The sequence below is a fragment of the Pteropus alecto genome, unplaced genomic scaffold, assembly GCF_000325575.1.
Source record: "Pteropus alecto unplaced genomic scaffold, ASM32557v1 scaffold259, whole genome shotgun sequence".
NCBI lineage: Eukaryota > Metazoa > Chordata > Mammalia > Chiroptera > Pteropodidae > Pteropus > Pteropus alecto.
The window spans coordinates 908,187-927,065 of record NW_006442492.1 but is presented as its reverse complement, the minus strand read 5'-3'; the positions used below and the strand labels follow the sequence as shown (position 1 = coordinate 927,065).

The 18,879-nt window shown below is 46.8% G+C and overlaps 1 protein-coding gene across 1 annotated transcript in view; it reads right to left on the bottom strand.

Moving 5' to 3' along the window:
* Positions 1-2,235: 2,235 nt before the first annotated feature.
* SSH1 (slingshot protein phosphatase 1) overlaps positions 2,236-18,879 on the bottom strand; it is a 52,848-nt gene continuing 36,204 nt past the window's right edge. The window contains exons 11-15 of the mRNA XM_006922180.3: positions 17,408-17,454; positions 15,883-16,029; positions 14,133-14,333; positions 11,615-12,182; positions 2,236-8,324 (exon numbers count right to left, since the gene is read on the bottom strand). Of these exons, the coding sequence (XP_006922242.2) occupies positions 7,071-8,324; positions 11,615-12,182; positions 14,133-14,333; positions 15,883-16,029; positions 17,408-17,454 (2,217 nt within the window). The 3' untranslated portion in view covers positions 2,236-7,070. The remainder of the gene's footprint in view (positions 8,325-11,614; positions 12,183-14,132; positions 14,334-15,882; positions 16,030-17,407; positions 17,455-18,879) is intronic.

Sequence of the window (18,879 nt, the reverse complement as noted above, 5' to 3'; positions counted from 1 at the left end):
AAAAAAAAAATTCAGACTGAAACGGGACCTTCTGCAAATATATTTCAGAATGCGTGAGCGATTCTTCTTTAAAGGCAAAGCATGGTGACTACGATTTGGGGAAGGGAAACATCTTGTGTTGCCTAGACAGCCTTTGGGACAGGGACACGGGTCAGATTTCCCAGGGCTGGAGGCTTCATTTCGGACTCTTGAGTTTCCTTACTGACATCTAAAGGGAGATTCAGATGCAGTGTCAGCTTGCTTTTTTCTACTTGAGGTGGGGAACAGGGTTTCAGGTGGAGCACTACTGTCTGGCTTCACCATTTTTTCCTTTCTTTCTCTGTATTTGGCTTCACCATTTTTAGATGTAATCTTGGGCAAATGACTGACACTGCCTGTCTGTTTCTTCATCTGTAAACTGAGGATAATGTCAACAGGGCCACTTAGAGGACTCAGTGTAAAAGGATTCCTTATGTCAAGTGCTGGGCACACAAAGGCACAGGAGAAACACTCTCCTTGCTCGTGTTGAGTGCAAGATAGGTGGGTGGTGTTTTCTGGGCAGGCCTCACTTTGTACACTTGGTGGATATCTCCTTTGGAAAGGGTTTTCCTACCATGAAGTGAATCCTCCTGTAACGCCCATCATCCTCCAAGCTCTTCCTGCTGGAGCTTCTTCCATGCATCTTGCCCAGAGGGGCTTCCCCAGGTATAAACACAAGCAAGCACTTGGGCCCTCCCTGAGAAACCACTCTCTCTGGAGGTGTGATCTGGAATCACACTCAACCTTGGGATTGCTACTCTGAGGAGGAAATCAGGGTAAATGCAGCTATTCTAGAAACATTCTCTGAGGGCCCTGGGTAAATGAGTATCTGACAAGTTTTGGGAACACCCACATTCTGTTAGGGTGATGTGGGTGTTGTCTCCAGAAAGCATGTGTGGAATGTGATTGTAACTAGCCAAGTGGAAGCCTGCTCGATTGCGTCACATTCTTATTTCGACGGCTTCTAAACTTGGCTGTCAGGGAATCCATCAGAAACATAGTGTTGGGCCCCATCCCGAGGCTCTGATTGGTTGGAGCCTGAAGAGAATTTTTAGGTGCCTCCAGCCTGGCCAAGGAAGAGTGTTCTGTACTATGACCCTCAAAGGTTGTTTCAAAAACATCTTACAGAGAAGGCTGTGTTACTGCTTGTCAACGTTAACCATTAGAATCATTCCACTGACCATTTGCTTTTATACTCAAGTAAGCAATTTCTAACCATCATTTGACTTTACATGAAGATTTATCTAGGACTCAATGTGCTTCATGGCAAGTGAGAATATCTGGCCTGCTTCAAAGCTATAATTCTTATAAAGTAATAAACTTGTATTCTGGTTTATCCATCACTCTCCTCTGAGTCCAAGTGAGACAGAGCAAGTCTAGGTGAATGACACCTAGTATTTTCTGAACCCACAGGCAGTGAAATTTAGTGGTCACGCTAAGGTACTTGTGGTAGACAGTGAGTGCTCACCGGGTATATATGCACCTTACATCTCCCAGCCCCCGGCAGGTGGGGTGGGGCTATGTCACAGGTTTCTTCCATTAGAACATGAGATTTCACATATTGCAGCCAGATAAAGACAGGTAAGAGTCAACATGAGTCCCCATGCTCTTTCCCCTGACTACATAGCTAGAAGCAAGGAACTCAAAGATGGCAGGGTTTTAAATAGAAACAGCTGGCTTTGCTAGTCACCTAGGGAGGACAGCCACCAAAAGGCCCTGACCTGCAGTGGATTGTGTCCTAAGTGCAAGATAAGCCATGTTCAGCAACTGAGACTCCCTGGGAGTCCTGCCCTGGCCGTTAGCAATAATCGCCTCTACAGCCTCCTCTCCCACGAGGTATGGTAGCAGTAGCTTAGGTGGTTCTAAGTAGCTTAGGTGGTTCTAGCTTTATATTTTGTTTCTGTGCAGGAAGACACACGACCCAAAGTCCAAGTCCCACTGTGGTGGAGGCAGCGTTCTTTGTTATACAAATGACCACCCACAAGTGGGCCTGCTCTTCACTGACAAAATCAGGGAAAAAAGACAATTTCTGGAAGAGCCAACAATTCTTTCCTTGGGTCTTTCTTTGGTCTAACTTGCCCAGGTTTTCAGCATGGGGCCCAGCACATAGTAGGTGCTCAGTAAAGACTGGCCATCATGGTGATGAAGATGCATCCGACTATTTTGGCAGGGGTTGAAAAGGCAGTTTCCTTTTGCACAAGTTCATAGGTCATCAGGCATTTATAAACAAAAAGTTTATTTTCATCACAAGAAGCACACAGACTATATACAGTACACAACAGAAGTAAAAAAAGTGCATTATGCATCTTCTACTGCAAATTCACAGTACAAAAGATACTGCCTTTTAAATATATAATATAAAAAAAAAGAGAAAAACCAATATAATAAAAAAATAATTGATATCATTATGCAACATACTGGAACCCACTGGCAGCTTCTGAAAACCAAAGGGCAACCCATCTGGTGGAGCTCCTGATTTGGGGGTGGGGGTCAGTACCTGCATTTTGTTGCAAAGAGCTCAGGATACCAACAGAGAGGAAAATAGGGTGGTCTAGGTGGTAATAAAAATCTCTATTAAAGAAGAGTATAACTAACTGTGTGATGGCGGGATGGTGAGGGGCTGGGCTGCGGTCCAGAGGGCACCTGGACTACACCGCCCCTGGCTGGCTCGCACACAAAATTCTAATTCTTTCCTCACTACTATGGGATGCAGCATGAGCCAGTGCCTGCCTCATCTGTAGGAACTACCAGTGCGTTTCCAGCAATGCTCCTTAGACAGTTGTGGGCACACGCGTATGACTGCACAGCAGATGAGCACAGTACGGGGCAGGCCAAGCTCCAGCCCTAATGCCAACCACAAACAAGGCAAAGTATCCAATCACAGAAGGTGAGAGCTTAACAGTTTCCCATAAATACATAGTATTTGTAAACTATTATTAAGGCACTCAATTGTAAAACAATAATTACAGTGTTGGAAAAGAGGGAGGAAGTAGCCACCTTCTTGTGCAGTATGGCCAACAGAAAGAACAGCAGAGGCCCGGCGGTCTGGTTATAAACACTCCTGTTTAAGAGACTGACTGAAGCCACAGCTGTGGCACCTAACCCAAGACCAGAACAAGGCAGTCGTGTCCAGATCTACCGAGAGTAACACTAAGCAGTGTCACTCCAGATTGTTCCAGGTGATCCGCTTCACAGCTCGGGTGACAGCATGTGTGTGAATGAGAGAAGTGATGCACATGACGATTTGATTCAAACTATATATATATTCAAATACACACACCACACACACATACATACACATGTGGCCTGAACTCATACACACAGGTATTCAGTTGCAGAGCAGACAATTAAAAAACCAAGTAGCCAAGCATGGAGGTCAATCAACTACCTTGGATTGGCATGAAGAACTGGCAAGAACCTGTAGGGTGAGAGAGAACACAGCAGGTGACCCTACGCTATGCTGACCAGATGTCACAAATTTCCCGGCCCACCGTCTTCCTGCCAGAGGTGGAGCGGTTGCCCTCACTGCATCGTGTGTGTCTGGGGAAACCCTGCTAGGTGGCAAGCCAGAGTAGAGCTGGGTGAAATGTATTCTGGCACCAAGCATTTCCAGCCAACAGAGAGCAAAGTCTCCCTTTGGACACCCTGGGCGAAGTTACTTATAAGAGCTTGGCTAAATGATACCACATTTGTTCCTAATGGGGAGAAATGGCTCCAGGGGACCAGCAGGATTCATCAGCCTTCTGGGATCAGGCCTGTGTGGTGAGACAAGAGTACTGAAGTACAGGGTTGTCCTGAAGGTGTTAATTCTATTGCAAACTCGGCTCCATCCTGTGGCATGCTCTGGGCTTACCCATGAGGGAGAAGACTTTAGAATGGACTGGAATGCTTTTATGCTGGGAGGGCGGGGTGGAACTGAAGGAGGCTGAACAGTACAGCCATCTGTGAGCACCTGGTGAGTGATCTGCATACCAGATGGACAGGGTACTACTACCTGGCAGAGACTGTTCACCACCTCCACCCCCCAGGAGGTTGGTATGGGTCCCCACACTGAGACAAAGGAGGCAGGGAATACCAAGAAAAAGAACCTTGTTCTTAAGAAGCTCGTGCAATGACAGACATTGCTCCAAGGCAAAGAAATGCAAATTGGCATTGTCAAAGCAAGATCAGAGGGCAGCATAATTTCTCCTCTCCGGGGCCAGTTTCCCCTTTACACTTAACAAAACTTGACAAGACGGCCTCCCTGTATCAATGCAACATGAAGATCTACTTCAGTCTAACTTATGGCATGCTGTATGAAAGTGAGGGAAAGGTGAGGTGGATGATGAAATGCAGCTGAATACATGAAATCGAGCTGATTTACAAAATTTTTGTTCTTTCCTAATTTGACAAAGGCATTCCATGAAAATGGAAGTCACCCAAATCAGTGACTTTTATGGCATACACCCCTGCCTCTCACTTATGCCACTCATTTTCAGAATCCTCCCCATCAGCTATGATTACAGGCATAGCATCGGTCAGGATATGGCATATCTTATTGAGCAAAATTTCTTTTCGGAGACTGGTATGAATCTGTCTTTGCCAAGATGCTCCCAAGTCTGACAAATGCTCGTCTTGTTAGTATATTTCAAATAGCAATTTGCCATATGTTAACGTGTAACTGACCTGGGTCTAGGAGAGATATCTTTAACCTTTCCTTCAGGCCAGAGTATTATCCATCAAATCAAGAATGCTTCATTTTGCTCTAATAGGGCCCTACACCCTGGTCTGTTTCGATGTAAACGTCCGAGCTGTGCTTCTGAGAACAAATGGATTATTTTTGACAAAGCCGAAATCTCACTCATATTTGTAGTCCTCCTCCCACCCTTTAACTAGATTAGCAAAATTATGGCTTTCAAAATTAAAGTTTTCAAAAATATATCACTCTAATACATGGGCATGGTGAAAAAAACCATAAGCCTGTCATCACCAAATCTAAAGGATTATTTTGACACAAAAATTGATCTACCACATGAAATTTAATTTGGCAAAACATATTGAACTTGATTTTTTTTTTCTTTTGAGAATATACTTTTGTTGGCTGAGAGAGAGGAAGAAAAACATAACAGGGCTTTCAGGAATAAGTAGATAATCACTATTAAGGTAATTTCAATGGACAGTGGTGGGAAAATAAATTTGTCTAAAGTAAAATAATGTATACTTGAAAAAAAAAATAATAAAGTCAGCGAGAAAAAGTTCTCAGAGAGAGGGATTTTGCAAAAACTACCTACCAGTTGAAATATGGACTGGCCTTGGTCTTGAAGACCCTGGGTGCTCTCTAGAATGGCTGCTCTTGGGGTCCCAGTTCTGACCAATATAAGATGGTGACTCATTCACCCACCTTTAGAATTTGGCTGGTCCTTGAAGGCTTTCTAGTTTTACTGAATTAATCTGGCTGACCCAGCTGAGTGCAAGCTGCAACTGTGGGAAGGCTTCAGCCAGCAGCATTCCTCCTCTGACACAGCCATGCCACCCTGTCACCGTGGGGGTGGGCTGGCAAGGTCTGGGTTGGGAGGATTTGGCCTGAGGTGTTGAAGGAGCAGGGAGGCCTTCGCATTTTCCCACTTTCTTCCCAGAGGGCCCTGGGCAGCTCTATGTTGTCAAATAAAACCAGAGGTCAGCACTTTTTTACGCAGTGCCTGATAGCAAATATCTCAGGCTTTACAGGCTACCGATCTTCGTTGCCTATTATTTTCTTATAAATAATTTTCTTAAAAACCATTTTTAGCTCACGGGGCCACACACGAGAGTCTGCTGACCCCTGAATTAAACCTTTCTAATCAAGCCGCTTCTCTCTTCAAATATTTTAATACCCCGTCTTGCTGACTGACACCAGATGACCCTCCACTTAAGCCCACAGCCCCACGGCAGCATGACACACTACGCTCACCTGATCCTAAAGGGGCTCCTGATGGAGCCCAGGCTGGGACCGCAGACCCCTCCTGTACCCCGTCCTTGCTGCAAGGAAGAGCCGAAGAGAAACAGGCAGAATTCTCCCCACAGGAAGGGGCAACTGTAAACATCTATGAAGCTTTCCAACAGCCACATTTCTCTTAGCTGGAATCTCCTTTCCTCCCCCAATACGAGTAGATATGACCAAATGAACCTGAGTGCTGGGGCTGCTGGCAGGACGATCCACATCTCAGAACCACTGCCCCCACCGGACACTTGAGTGCTTTCAAAACCTCAGCACAACTACTGGGGCTCAACAGCACAGGAGACGCAACATGCTTGCGGGGTCCTTCTCCTCAGAGTGGGAGCCATTTAAACGCCACCGTTAGCAACTGAGGACATCACACATTTTCCCTCGCCAGACCCCAGTGCTAGCCGGACACACCCCACTCAGCTGTTAATACCACACCAGCACAGAGACGTCAACCACACAGATGATCTCCACGCACCAGAGCTGGTCCAAAAACAGCGTCAACTCCTTCGTGTAAATTTACACAGCAGCGCATGGTGCAAGAAGAGTTAGAAATCTTAACACTTTTGGGGGTCACAACCAAAAAAAAAAAATTCTTTTTGGAAAACCTTTTTCTGACACAGCATTACTCCCTGGAACAAGCCTTCATCACTATTGTATTTTAAAAATAAAAAGCACAGCAAGAACAGAGGTAGGACTTATATTGCCATCCAAGAGTTTTCCCATAAGGGCCTGAATGAGCTAGGAACATGTGCTATGGTGAAGACGCCGTAACTGCAACTTTTGCATGTTGCAAATGGAATATTTTTGATGTGTGTGCATATCTGTATATCCCCTTCTTAAGACACGATTCTTCTTGCAAACACATGACTTGGGCTCAGCGTCTGCTGGCCGACAGCTTCTGGTTCTCCCAGCCACACGACGGACACTCCTCTTCCTTCTTGGGCTGCATGTCTGCTTCTCTTCATCTCTGTGGCGAGAGGGGGAAAGTTCAGAGGATGCTAGTTGTTTAAAAACAATCGAGACATGAGGGGCTGACCAAAATCCATAGTGAAATCCGGGGAGGATCACGTGATCAGCTAAGGACGGGTCAGCTTTTGCACATCCATGAGGGGCTTTTCAAGTTTTCTGGGGCAGATTTCCCTGACAGTTTAGAGGCGGTGGCTGGGTTCCTCGGGGTTGCCTGGGGCTCATGTAAGAGGGAAGCCTCACTCAACTTGGCATCCTGGGAGTCAGCAGTGGTGGATGCGTCAGCCTCACTGGTCAGGTCTTCTGTTGAGAAGTTGAGACTTCCAAGCTTGGCAAGAGAGTGTGAGCGTTTGAGTGGGGACGAGACGGTAAGGCCCGCCAGCCGGAGCCGAGTCTCAATCTCCTGCGTCCGCTGTTTCACCAGCCCCGGCTTTCCGCGGACACTGTGGATGCTGTCACTGCTAGAGCTCCGGGTCAGGTTGGAACTCATGGAAGATGAGGTGGGAGTGTAGCAGATGGTCTTCAGAAAATCTTTCGAAAAATGACTGGTGTGATCCAGGCGGCAGAGGAAGGGAGTGGGGCTTTTCAGCGAGGCACCTTCTGCAGTAGGTGGGGTGGCCTCTGGCTTCTCATCACTCCCAGCTTGGTCTGGCAGAGCCAGGGCCCCTGGCAGAGGGGCAGGAGCCAGGTCCTGGTTCTCCTCAGGTATGCTGGCCTCCAGCCTGCTGGTGGCACCGTCCCTGAGGGGAGACACTGGGTCGGCGGGCATACCCTTCAACCTCTCTAGTTCTTTGGTGTGCTTGCGGACCAAGCCAGCCTTCTGCAACTGAATGATGGATTCCTGGTGCTGCATCAGGTAGCTGTGCGTTGTTGGTTTCTCGGCTTCTTTACTGAACAGAAGCCGCAGGTCCTTGGCCGGCTTCACGTCTTTCTTGGGTTGTGATTCTTCTTTCATTACTTCCATGCTGGGAGGATTCTTATCACAGTGAGAATTCTTCAAAAGGAGGGCCTTTGGCAGGACTTTTTGGGTTTCTCTGGAAGGTTCCAAAAGGCTAGCTGGTAGTTCCAGGGCAGACCCGGCCCCAGAGCCATCAGTGTCCAGCCTCCTTGGGCCTGCTGGTAGTAGAAACAGGGGAGTTTCAGTTGGGCCGGCGGCCAGCTTCTCCAAAGTTCGTGACCTGCCCGATGTATGGGTTGTAGGGGAAGACGTGAGGTGGGGCAGGAAGGATGGCTGGGTGCAGATGGCGGGAGCACCCGGGTTCTCGAGTCGCTCCCTGAAGGCCTCAGGAGCCTCGCTGGCTGGAGGATACATGCAGTCGGCACAGGATTTGTAGGAAGGCTTCACTTTGTTGAGGATCCCAAATATAGCATCGTGCTGGAAGGGGACAAGAACATAGTGACAGTAATATGAGGCAAGGACCACCAAGTACCAGGAGGGCATGGAAGGGGAGGGGTTGGGGGATGGGCCCTGGAGAGGCAGCATTCTCACTTCAGCAAGTGCAGGAACAGAGACCTCAGAACCCACTTGACCACGACTGATGTAGGTTAGATGCTGAACCAAACTTTCCAGAAGCTGAGTGCCCATGATCCTGGACAAACCTTTGGCCACACGGTCAGCAGGGCCTCAGGGCCTCCCTTCTCACACCCACCTCTGCCACCTGCACCAAATGATGCTTTTCTGAGGCTTGGTCTCATCTGAACATTCCGACCTCATGGCAGTGTGATAATTACATGGAATAATATTTTGGACACAGTAAGTACCTCTCCCTTTCTTCTTCTTTCAGAAAAAATCTACATTTGAGGAGTCTACAGCCTGACAATGAAACTTTTCCCTTTTGGCATGAACACAGCAATGGCTCGAAAGAACCATCACTCAGCTGTGCTCTTCTCAGAGAGGTGGCAAGTGGCAAAAACAGTTTTAGAAGGACTCTAATGTAGACTCAGACACAGGTGCTCACAGCCCCGATGAAGGAGCCAGGCTGAGGTGGGTTTTAAATACCAATGGAAAACACATTGGAACTGTTTCCCAAAGAAAATCACCTGCTTCTGTCATCAGGGGGGCTAAGTGAACATGACATGTGCCTCTACGTCCCTGTTTGCCTCCCTCTTGTGCTCACTGAAGACACCAGGGCTGCGCCTCAAGGCTAAGACTGAGTTGAAAGCAGCTAATGTAGAGGTAGCGAAAGCCAACACTCTCTCCTTGAGAGTTGTTTAGCTGTGAGATTCCTAAGCTTGTCTAAAATGAAGACTTCCTGGCAAAGAGTAGATGTTGTAGGCTTCTCCTGCCAAGTGAGGCTTGTTCCCCAACCACTCTTACTGTCAGAGATTAATACTATCCTGTGTGGCAGACCACGGTCCCCCAAGGTAAGAAGTCACAGGCAGGTCCAATACTGGAGGAGTCAAACAGAACCTCAGGCATGATTCCTGGAAGCTGCAGGAGAGTGTGTGGTGGGGGAGATGGGAGGCCGGGTCTCCCAGAGAATTCTATCTTAGCTGGCTCACAGTAAGGCCTGAACTCCTGACCCAGGAATTTTTCTGAAGCTCTAACCAAAGTGTCTCCCTATTTATCTCTTCTAAAACCTTTAGAACCTAACATTCTAAAATGTGGTAAAATCTACTATGGTGGGAGATTTGAGAGCACCTTTCAGAGTCCGTAGGTCCCTAGGGTGGGAGAGAACCCATTCATCCAGCTCACATTTAGGGAGCACCTCTCCTGTGCCAGAAGTTGTATTAGGTGCAGGGGCTGCAAACAAGACACAGTCCCTGCCCTCAGAGGGCCTACTGTCCATTGGTGGAATGGACCAGAAACCACGTGAAAAGTGCCAGCACAAAGAGGGATGAGCTCAAAGTCTTTCCGAGAGGAAGGATTTTCCAGAGGGAATGACACCTCAGCAGCAGGGCTCTGCCTTCAAAATGCCTCCCAAGCTGTGCACGTCTGTCCTCGCCCTGTCCTCTGAGCCACCATCATCTCAGGTTCCTGCTTCCACTCTCACCCCACTGGCCTGCCTACAGATCAAACCAGAGGAACCTTGACACTTCCCTGCTTAAAGCCCTCCCATGGCTTCCCAGTGCCCCTGAAACAATTTGCTGAGACCTGCCCTCGCATCTGGAGGCTTTGCAGGCCCTGGCCACCTGTTCGACCTCACCTCAGACCACTGCTCCTCAAGCACGCCAAGTGCCCTGCCCTCAGGGAGCACCTTGGGACCTGCCGCTCCTTGGGCCCAAAGACTGTGCTCCTGGCTCTTTGCGTGGCCAGCTCCTTGTCATCCCCTCCCCTCCCAAGTTATCCTCCACCATGCCATAGTTTATCTGTGTCATCACGCTGAGTACCACCTGCATTTGTTTTGTCACCTCCTTACGGCTTTGCCATCCATCTCTACATGAGACTACGTGTGCTCAGCTGTCCTGTCTTACTCACAGCTGTATCCTTCACTAACCGTCCATCTCTACATGAGACTACGTGTGCTCAGCTGTCTTACTCACAGCTGTATCCTTCACTAACCAGGCACCATAAGTAATAAACATGAGTTAAACAAATGAGTGAATTTCTCTAGGTCCTGCTCCCTAGATAACATCACCCATTTAATCCACTTCTGGCCAGGAAAGGAGGGCTGTGTCCAAGCTTCTCTTGTGTTCACCATTCTACAACTCACAGCTATGCCATTTAGGACCAACCATGGCACCACTATCCTGGGCCAAGAGGTTGTGTGTCATCTATCTTTACAGGTATTTGACTTTGAGGGAAGGGTGGACAGTGGAGGGAATTCATGAGTAATTAATACTTGGTTTGCAATGTTTTATGATTTGGAGATCGGTAGGGTCTAACATCCCAGTTTTGTTTGCATTATAACAGGACGACAGACCCTCTGTAGATTAGAATGCGTCTATCAGCTTTCCAAGTGCTCTTACTTGAGAATCACAGATGTCCTGGGAGACGGGATGAGGCTAGGGAAGATGGAGCTCCTCCTCTTGCCTGTGGTGAGCCAGCACAAAGCAAGGGAGGAACACAAGCCCTGACGGCACGGCGCACTCCTCCAGGAGACCAGCCGCCATTCCTGCGCCACTTGGAGGAGGAAAAAGGCTGGAGGAATTTATGGTTTTCTAAGTACATGCCAGGTGGAGGCTAAAACCTTACTGCACACAACCTACTGAATATAACACCTAAAGGGGACCGATGGGAGTTCAAATCCAGGTATGTGATGATGGTGGGGAATTACTATATCAATTGCTTTAAGGGTGGTGATGGTACTGTGGTTGTTATATGCTGAAGCATTTGTGAATAAATAATATATGTGGGAGAGTGAGTGGGGGTGTGATGAACTAAGAATAGCTGCATATTGAGAAATGTTGAAGCTGCGTGATAAGGTATGTTTTACATTTTACATAAGGAAATAGAAAGAGTTGGAAGCCCTGCCCATGATGTGAATGAGGCGCGTGGGGTGAAAGGGGCACCCAGGGATTGGTGTTGTCCCCTGTAGATCCCCGATCCCCTATATGTCTACATTCCCAATCGGCCTGCAGAATCACTGAAATAAACCCACGGGTCATGAGGGGTGAGAACTGCCAAACTGGCAGAGTAGCAAAGGTGGCTGTGAGGGGGCTGCTCTGCAGGGCAGGAAGTAAGTGATGCGGTCCGCTGCCCCCACATGCTGGCCCCACCCCTACCTCAAAGTCGTCTGGACAGCTCCTCTTGCTGTTGTTATTATTTAGGTTTTCCCGGTTGAGCAGGTTTTTATCCAGCTGAGTTGGGGGCCTCCCCCACTTCCCAGCTCCTGGAGCCTCCTCCCTTTGCATCTCCTCCACCTGTGGCAAGGGGCCACTCCGGGTTTTCAGGCTCCCAAACTCAGGTTTCTTTCTCACTTCCTTCTCACAGAGTCCAGGGCCTTCCTGGGGAGGTCTGACTGGCTTGGGTGCCTCTGCTGGCTGAGCTGCTTCATCCAACAGCAAGTCCTTCTCCAGATCCTCCAGCTGGACTAAACTGCCAGTTTCGTCACTGGGGGAATGCAGGAGGGGGTCTGAGAGTCGTCGGAAACAGCAGGGGAGAGCGGGTTCTCCTAGGGCTCTGCTGCCTGGGAGCCCAGGCTGGGCAGCATTATCCAAGCAAGGTGGCTGGGCCTCCAGGGTACCATCCAGGGTCTCTGGCAGGAAGTCCCCAGGCTCCGCAGGGTCATCCACAGGCGGCTGTAGGCAGCTCTTGGTCTGCTGGCGCCACAGCTTGTTGTGCCTTTGTTTGCTGGGGGAGGAAGCGCAGAGGAAGATCAGCAGAGGGGTGGGGGTGAGCCAGCAAGGGACAGCACCAGGCTCAGGTGGATATAGGGGGTTCACTTAGGTAAAGCTTCTCTCTGTTCATCTGTCCCCAAGAAATGCAAGGATGAGAGAAACAGCATTAGGACCCTAAATCAGTGTGGCTTGCATGAGAAGCCTTAAATGACTTTCTGTCATATGATAAAAATGTGGCAGACATGTGAAGGGGTTTAGACCTGAAATGTTATCTCGATCCCAGTGTCCCTTCTCATTTGGTGAACATAGGGATGCCACTTAATGTTCCATTTCTCAGTTTCTCCATCTGTCAAATAAAAATAATAATCCTCACCTACCTATATAGCAGGGAAATAACAGGGCTCAAAGCAGAAAGTATGTAAAGATTTATACAAATATATGTATTTATATTTATATGTATTTATGCTAACATAATGCACTAGAATAAAGTTGGGAAGATAACGGAAAATTGGAAATATTTGTTTAGGTCAGAGAAGTTATATATCAGTTTTTAAAATATGTTTTCTAATATATGGTGTTATTTTTACATTTTTAAAACATAAAGGTAAAAAAAAAAGAGAAAGGCTTATAGCGAAATAAGGTAAGAAAGAGGTCACTTCCACGAATGACCCTTAGATAGAGCAATACCAACAGCATGGGGTTGTGAGGGTTAAGATGAGAAAGAAGTAAATATAAACTAACGGTTTGCTGTTGTCATTCAATGCAAGAGAGTGTCACGATCATTCATGACTGCTCTGTGTGCACATTCCAGGCAGGCCAAGGGGCCCTCAGAGAAGGCTGCAACTCAAGGACAGTGCTATGCTGCCACGAACCTGAACTAGTCAGGCTGCAAAGGGCACTCACTGATGGGAGAGCGTGACTGGGGGCTGAGGAAGAGGAGAGCAGGATGCACACGTTCCCCCGACTCCCACTCCTCCTCGGCCCTGCCTGGGGATCTGTCCAGCCACTCTCTCTCTGGGTGATAGTGGAGATGTCTGGAGCAGCCCCGGACCCTGTTCAACCCTGCCAGGGCGCTCCGGCTTCCCCAAACGTGGTCAGGAGGCCAGGACTTAGCCTGCGGCTCCCTCACAATATCAGTCAGAAATAACCCAGGGAGGCCTCCTACAGGCTGAATTAAAAGAGAACAGGGAAAAAGTGAACCCCAGAGTCCAGCAGGGGTCCTCCTGGGGTGACTGTGGGGGCAGGAGAACCTCGAGGCTTCTCCGCCTTAAAGGCTGACAGACCCGGGCATGTGCTCCCTTCTGCTGTCCACTGTCCACTGGCTGTGGAATGTGGGATAAAACCTCCAGCATCAGTTCCTTATTCCTCCATAAATGGGGAATAACCTGTAGTTTGCAGACCTTTTTCAGGTAGGAGTTAGAGATTTAAAAAGAAGCTACATCGTTATTTACCATGAGCCAGGTCTATCAAAGCCTCTGTAAAGGTAAACCTATATGGTACTCATTTAAATCTCACAACAACCCTATCAGGTGGGCGTTAATTCTTAGCTCAGAAAGAGGAAACTGAGGCTGGACAAGCTTGCCCTAAGTTGCCCAGCTCGTCAGTGGGGGTGACCCAGTCTGCTTCTGCAGTCCTTGGAATTGCCCTGTGGCGAAGCCTGGCACAGCGCTTGGCCCAAAGCCGATGCTCAGGAGACGGGCATCCATCCACGTGCCCGTGCTGCACAAGAAGCCGTGCCTTAGACTGGAAGTTAAGCACCATTCTCTCCTGCAGCAAAACAGCTGAATGTGCCAACAAAATCACAACAGATCCCTCCTGGAAACTACTAATCAAATCTCAAACAATAGTTGTTTTTCTCAAACCGGCTTCCCGAGAGGCAGGATTTTGGCTGTGTAAGCCACTGCTCAGATACGGACAGTGGCTCAAGCTCAGTCCTGCCAGTCCTCTGCAGACAGTCACTCACCTCGCGTCCAAGATGCCTTCGTACTCAGACAGCTGCCTCATAAAGCCCGCGTTAGGGCGCGTTATACTGCGCTTTTGCTTCACATAGTTGTACGCTTTCTCCAGGGGCCAGCCGAATTCCTTCATCGCATACGCTATGACGGTGGAAGCGGATCGACTGACACCCATTTTGCAATGTACCAAGCACTTGGAATGGTTCCTCCTGCAGGGGCCGGGGTGGTTGGTAGGGGAGAAAGTTTTTAAAAAGCTTAAACAACTTCATTCTCTCAGGTTTTACTCCATGGACTGTTTTAAACCATGAAGTTAACTCATCGCCCAAATCCTCCTATGTCCTGATGTTTACACAGCATATGTCCACACACTCTCAAAAGGAAATAACTTCACTGAGAAATCAATTAGCACATAATGGGAAATCTAGATAAATCTGTCCTTGCCTGGGCAAGTTTTACAGGGAGACCTCCAAAATCGGCTGTACTTAGGGACAAAGTGGGGATCTTCCCACATCGCTGGGACAGGCTATTTCCTGCTGCAAAGCATTTCTCAGACTAAGAAACCCTTTTGCAGGAAGCAACTAGGCAGCGAAAGGGAGATAAGCAAAAGCTATTCAGCTGCTAGAGCAGATGAAGACAGGGAATGGATTACTGTAGAAAAATGGGGTCAGTGAACAGAAAGCTGCCAGGCCCTTGGGACACAGGAGGGTCAAGGAGCCAGAGCGAGGGTGGCAGCACCCTAACTCAGCAAAGACAGAAAGCAGCCAGGGGAGGATGGGGCCACAGGTTAGACAGTGCTGGCTGATTTAACTTACGGCAAGGCCAGGCACAGTGTTTCTCTAGGTATCGCTTGCTCAGGAATGTGAGAGAACACCGGGCTGGGAAGAGCAGCACCTGGGACGTTTTATTTGTACAGGAGGAGAGCCCACCAGCCTGCCTGTTTACGTTAGAAGGGGCCAGCCTGTCAGGTGTGAGTAGACTCATTTCCTCAACCTCAGGCTTAAAATCCATCACCCAATCTTTCTGTCTTGTTTTGGACTGCTGGTCTGAAGTCTGTACCCCAGGAATGCAAATGCAAGTGAACTATGAGGCCACACTGGTAAGGACACATTTTGTAACTTTGACCTGGAGGGGTACAAAACAGAAGATGGGATTTCAAAGTTCTTTCTGACTTCAGTAAGACAGAGTTATTCTGTTTCATGGGACCCTGGCCTCAGAGAACAGAATAAGGTAAGAACAAAAGTTAGGTGAAATCACCGACAGGCTCAAGGCAGTAGGGACCTCTCATGGTCTGTCCCATTCTGCTCAAACAGGAAAATTGCACTAACTCAGGTGGAGAAGGCAAGCTATAGCTCCAGGCATCTGCCTGAGTAGAATTCCTCAGGGAAGCAGTACCAAATGCGCTCTACAACCTGGCCCACCCACCTTTCGCCTTCGGCTCGGTGACTCTCCACAGGCAGAGCTTCCAATAACGTCCACTTGCTATTAGATCCTTACCCAGAACCAGTGTTGATGACAAAAGTGGGGTCAAACGTCATAATCAGTGACAGGTAGGAGAAAACAAACTCATTTGGGCCCCCACCTGGAGGTCAGCAACTTTGCCCCTTTGGTGCTGTGGGCTAAAATCGGAGAGGGCCATCAGACGTCCAGGGCTCCCTAAGCTAGCAGACATCTGTGTCTGGGATTGTCATTAATTTCTGCCCACCCGACATCTGTAGTTTCTTCCTCAGACCAGTTTCTTTGGCTTCTCCACCCACTTACTTCGCTTTGTTTATAAAATGGTATGCTTCGTTCCAGTGGGCAAGAAGATCTGTTGTCTCTTCATCATAGACTCGGATGTTATGATATGCAAATAAGCCAGGGAAAAAATTATCTATTTCTCTAGTGACATTTAAAATGTAGTCAACACTGCAATGAGAAAAAATAAAGAACAAATTTGGAGAATCAGAATGAGGAACTAGAAAAAACTAACAAAAAACTGCCAGAGGAAAAAAACAAATATATATTAATAAAAGGTATATATTTTTATGGTAAGACTTCTGTTTTTCCTAAATAGTAATTTTTTTTTGGTATTTTCTAAATGCCTTCTCTATGATGAGAATGTATTGTATCTGTAATAGAAAACAAAAGAAAACTCAGTTCAAAGCATTGCTAAGCAATGTTAATTCTGGAAAGTAGATATATGCATTACTTAAATATATTTTTAAACCCTCTTAAAGTTTCAAAATTCATAGATATTATTAGCATATGAAGGCTTTAAAAAAAAACTAAGTCCACTTTTAAACTGTTAAAAAGCAGAATATATCTGTCCATTATTTGTCCTTGGGAACTGCCTTGAATCTTTTTTGAAACAAGGCAGGCTATAAATAAATAAATAGTTGAGAGGGTCTACTAACCCAGGTTTCATAGGTCTCTAAACTTAATACTTATATTCCTGGAAGACTAAAATAATTTCAGAAATTTTAAAATACCTCGAATAGATTTCATAAGTGATTCCTTATAAATACTTTTAAAAATACCTTTAAAATAACTTACTTATTGCCAGCAAGATAGAAAGCATAGACAGTATCACCCTACATTTTAAGAATACTTTCTGTTGAAAGAACACATCTTAATCAGTAGTTCTAAAGATATATTTTAAGGTTTGTTTAGTCTTGACTTTTAAATGTAGTAATTCAAAGATGTCATGTCAGACCCACAGAATGGTGATTTTGTGGCTGTGTTTAAAAAAAAAAAATGTCCAGACATCTGTTCTTGAAGGTCTAGATTTAAATATTTTTTATTCTTGCTGCTGAGCATTTCTTAGAGAAAACTAAGACAGGCATGTGTTTCTGGTCGACACAGAGTATTTAGCTGCAAGATTCCCACCAGGCCCAAAAGTATAAGCTCAGATAGAACCAGGAGTGGTCGAGGGATCAGAGCTGCTGACTGGCCCATCAGAGAGGTGTGTCCATACAAGGACTCTCAGGAGCTCTGCCGGACAGTGGGGCAGTGAGAGGGGGCTCATGGCCCTACCAGCATCCAGGCTGTCTATACTACTGGACTGTGATTTAGGATCATTCTCCCAGACACACACCATCACACAAACCCCCAGAAAATCTAAAATCCATGAATTATTCAGGAGGTGGCACTCTGAAGCACATCTGTTTAGCAATGCAAACAGGCCTGGCTGCTGGGGTACAGGCAATTAAAGGCGGGCAGCACAAGGGCTCGACCTCGGTGGCAGAGCAGAGGGTTTATATATGCTGCCTAAAAGGACAAGGGAAGACAAGGGGAGCAGACTCACCCTGAGCCCTGCAGTTCCTCCAGATTGGATGCATTCCATTCAGAGCCCTGGGGGACAGATCACACAAACCCCTATGAGTGTCACATGTCTGCCTCAGAGCTGCTTACGGGATGCAGGGTGTGAGCGCTAGGCCTGATGGTGATGGTGATTTCATGGGACCGTGGCCTCAGAGAACAGAGAACTGACAGAGGCCAGTATCAAAGCAAGTTCCAGAGGCATTCACAACATAGTCAGCACAATGGGGGAAGGGCAAGTTCAGGAAAACCTGCTCCCCTCTCACCACTTCCTTTCCTGAGACTCCAGCAGGGTCCTCTCACCAGAGGCAATGACCTCTGACCTCCTACTCAGGAAAGGGCACTTTCACATACCACTAATTAAAGCAGGAATCAACCTACGTTTTCTGGGAAATGTTTTGGTAATATTAAAAAAGTTCCCGCCCTCTGACCCGGAAATTACACTTACAAAAAGCTACCCTGAGGAAATACCCAGAATTTGCACAAAGATTTATGTATAAGGACATTTACAGTTATTTACAATAACAAAACAGTGGAAAGAACCCAAAGGTCCAACAAGAAGAAATTAGTAAAATAAACAATGAGAGATCCATACGATGGAGCCATTAAAATAACTTATACTTTTGGAGAATATTTAAAGATACAGGGAACACCATATAATGAAAAAAAATTTTTTAAGTGTGATACAAAACTATGTATACATAAACAGTATGGTTCTTTCCTTTTCTTTCTCTTCCTTTTTAAAAAAAGCTATATATGCATTAAAAAAAACCAGAAGATAGAAAAATAAATATACCAAAATGTTAACAGTGATTATCTCTAGATTTGTGAAATTGGGAATACTTTTAATTTTATTCTTTGGACTTATTTATATTTCCTAATTTTCTATAATGTGTTTTAATTTCAAACTTCTAAAATATCATTTAAAAAACAAACCATTTCTGAGCATGCAAAGAAAGAATGCGGAAGGTGGGGAAAAAAAAACAAAAGAGAAAACCATCACTTTGCTCTTAGGAAATGCAAACAAGAGTCACAGAGTGAAAGAACAGGCTTAGTCTCCCTATAAACTTCCTTCCCCAAGCAGGCAGACCCCTCAAGAGGCAGGGACCCTGATGGGGCTGGCCACGTGTGGGTGCTTGCTGGGTTTCCATATTGGAGGAAGAGGCTCAAACATAAAAATTCCTTTAGTATCTCTCATGGAAAAAGTGACAAAAAGCACCAACCACACCGATAAATAACAAACACTCACTAAGGCTGTGTGTCCTCTTGCTGGGATTGCCACCTAGTGGAGAGATGGACTAAAGGTGCCCTCCGTCTGTCCCCACCAGGGAAAACCATTAACTTCCCAGGGAGGAGACTAGAGCCCAGTGCTGCCCCATAGCTTTCAAGATACAGACTTCGAACCCACACATTTATATACATTTTAACATATACATTAAATATATATATATATCTATA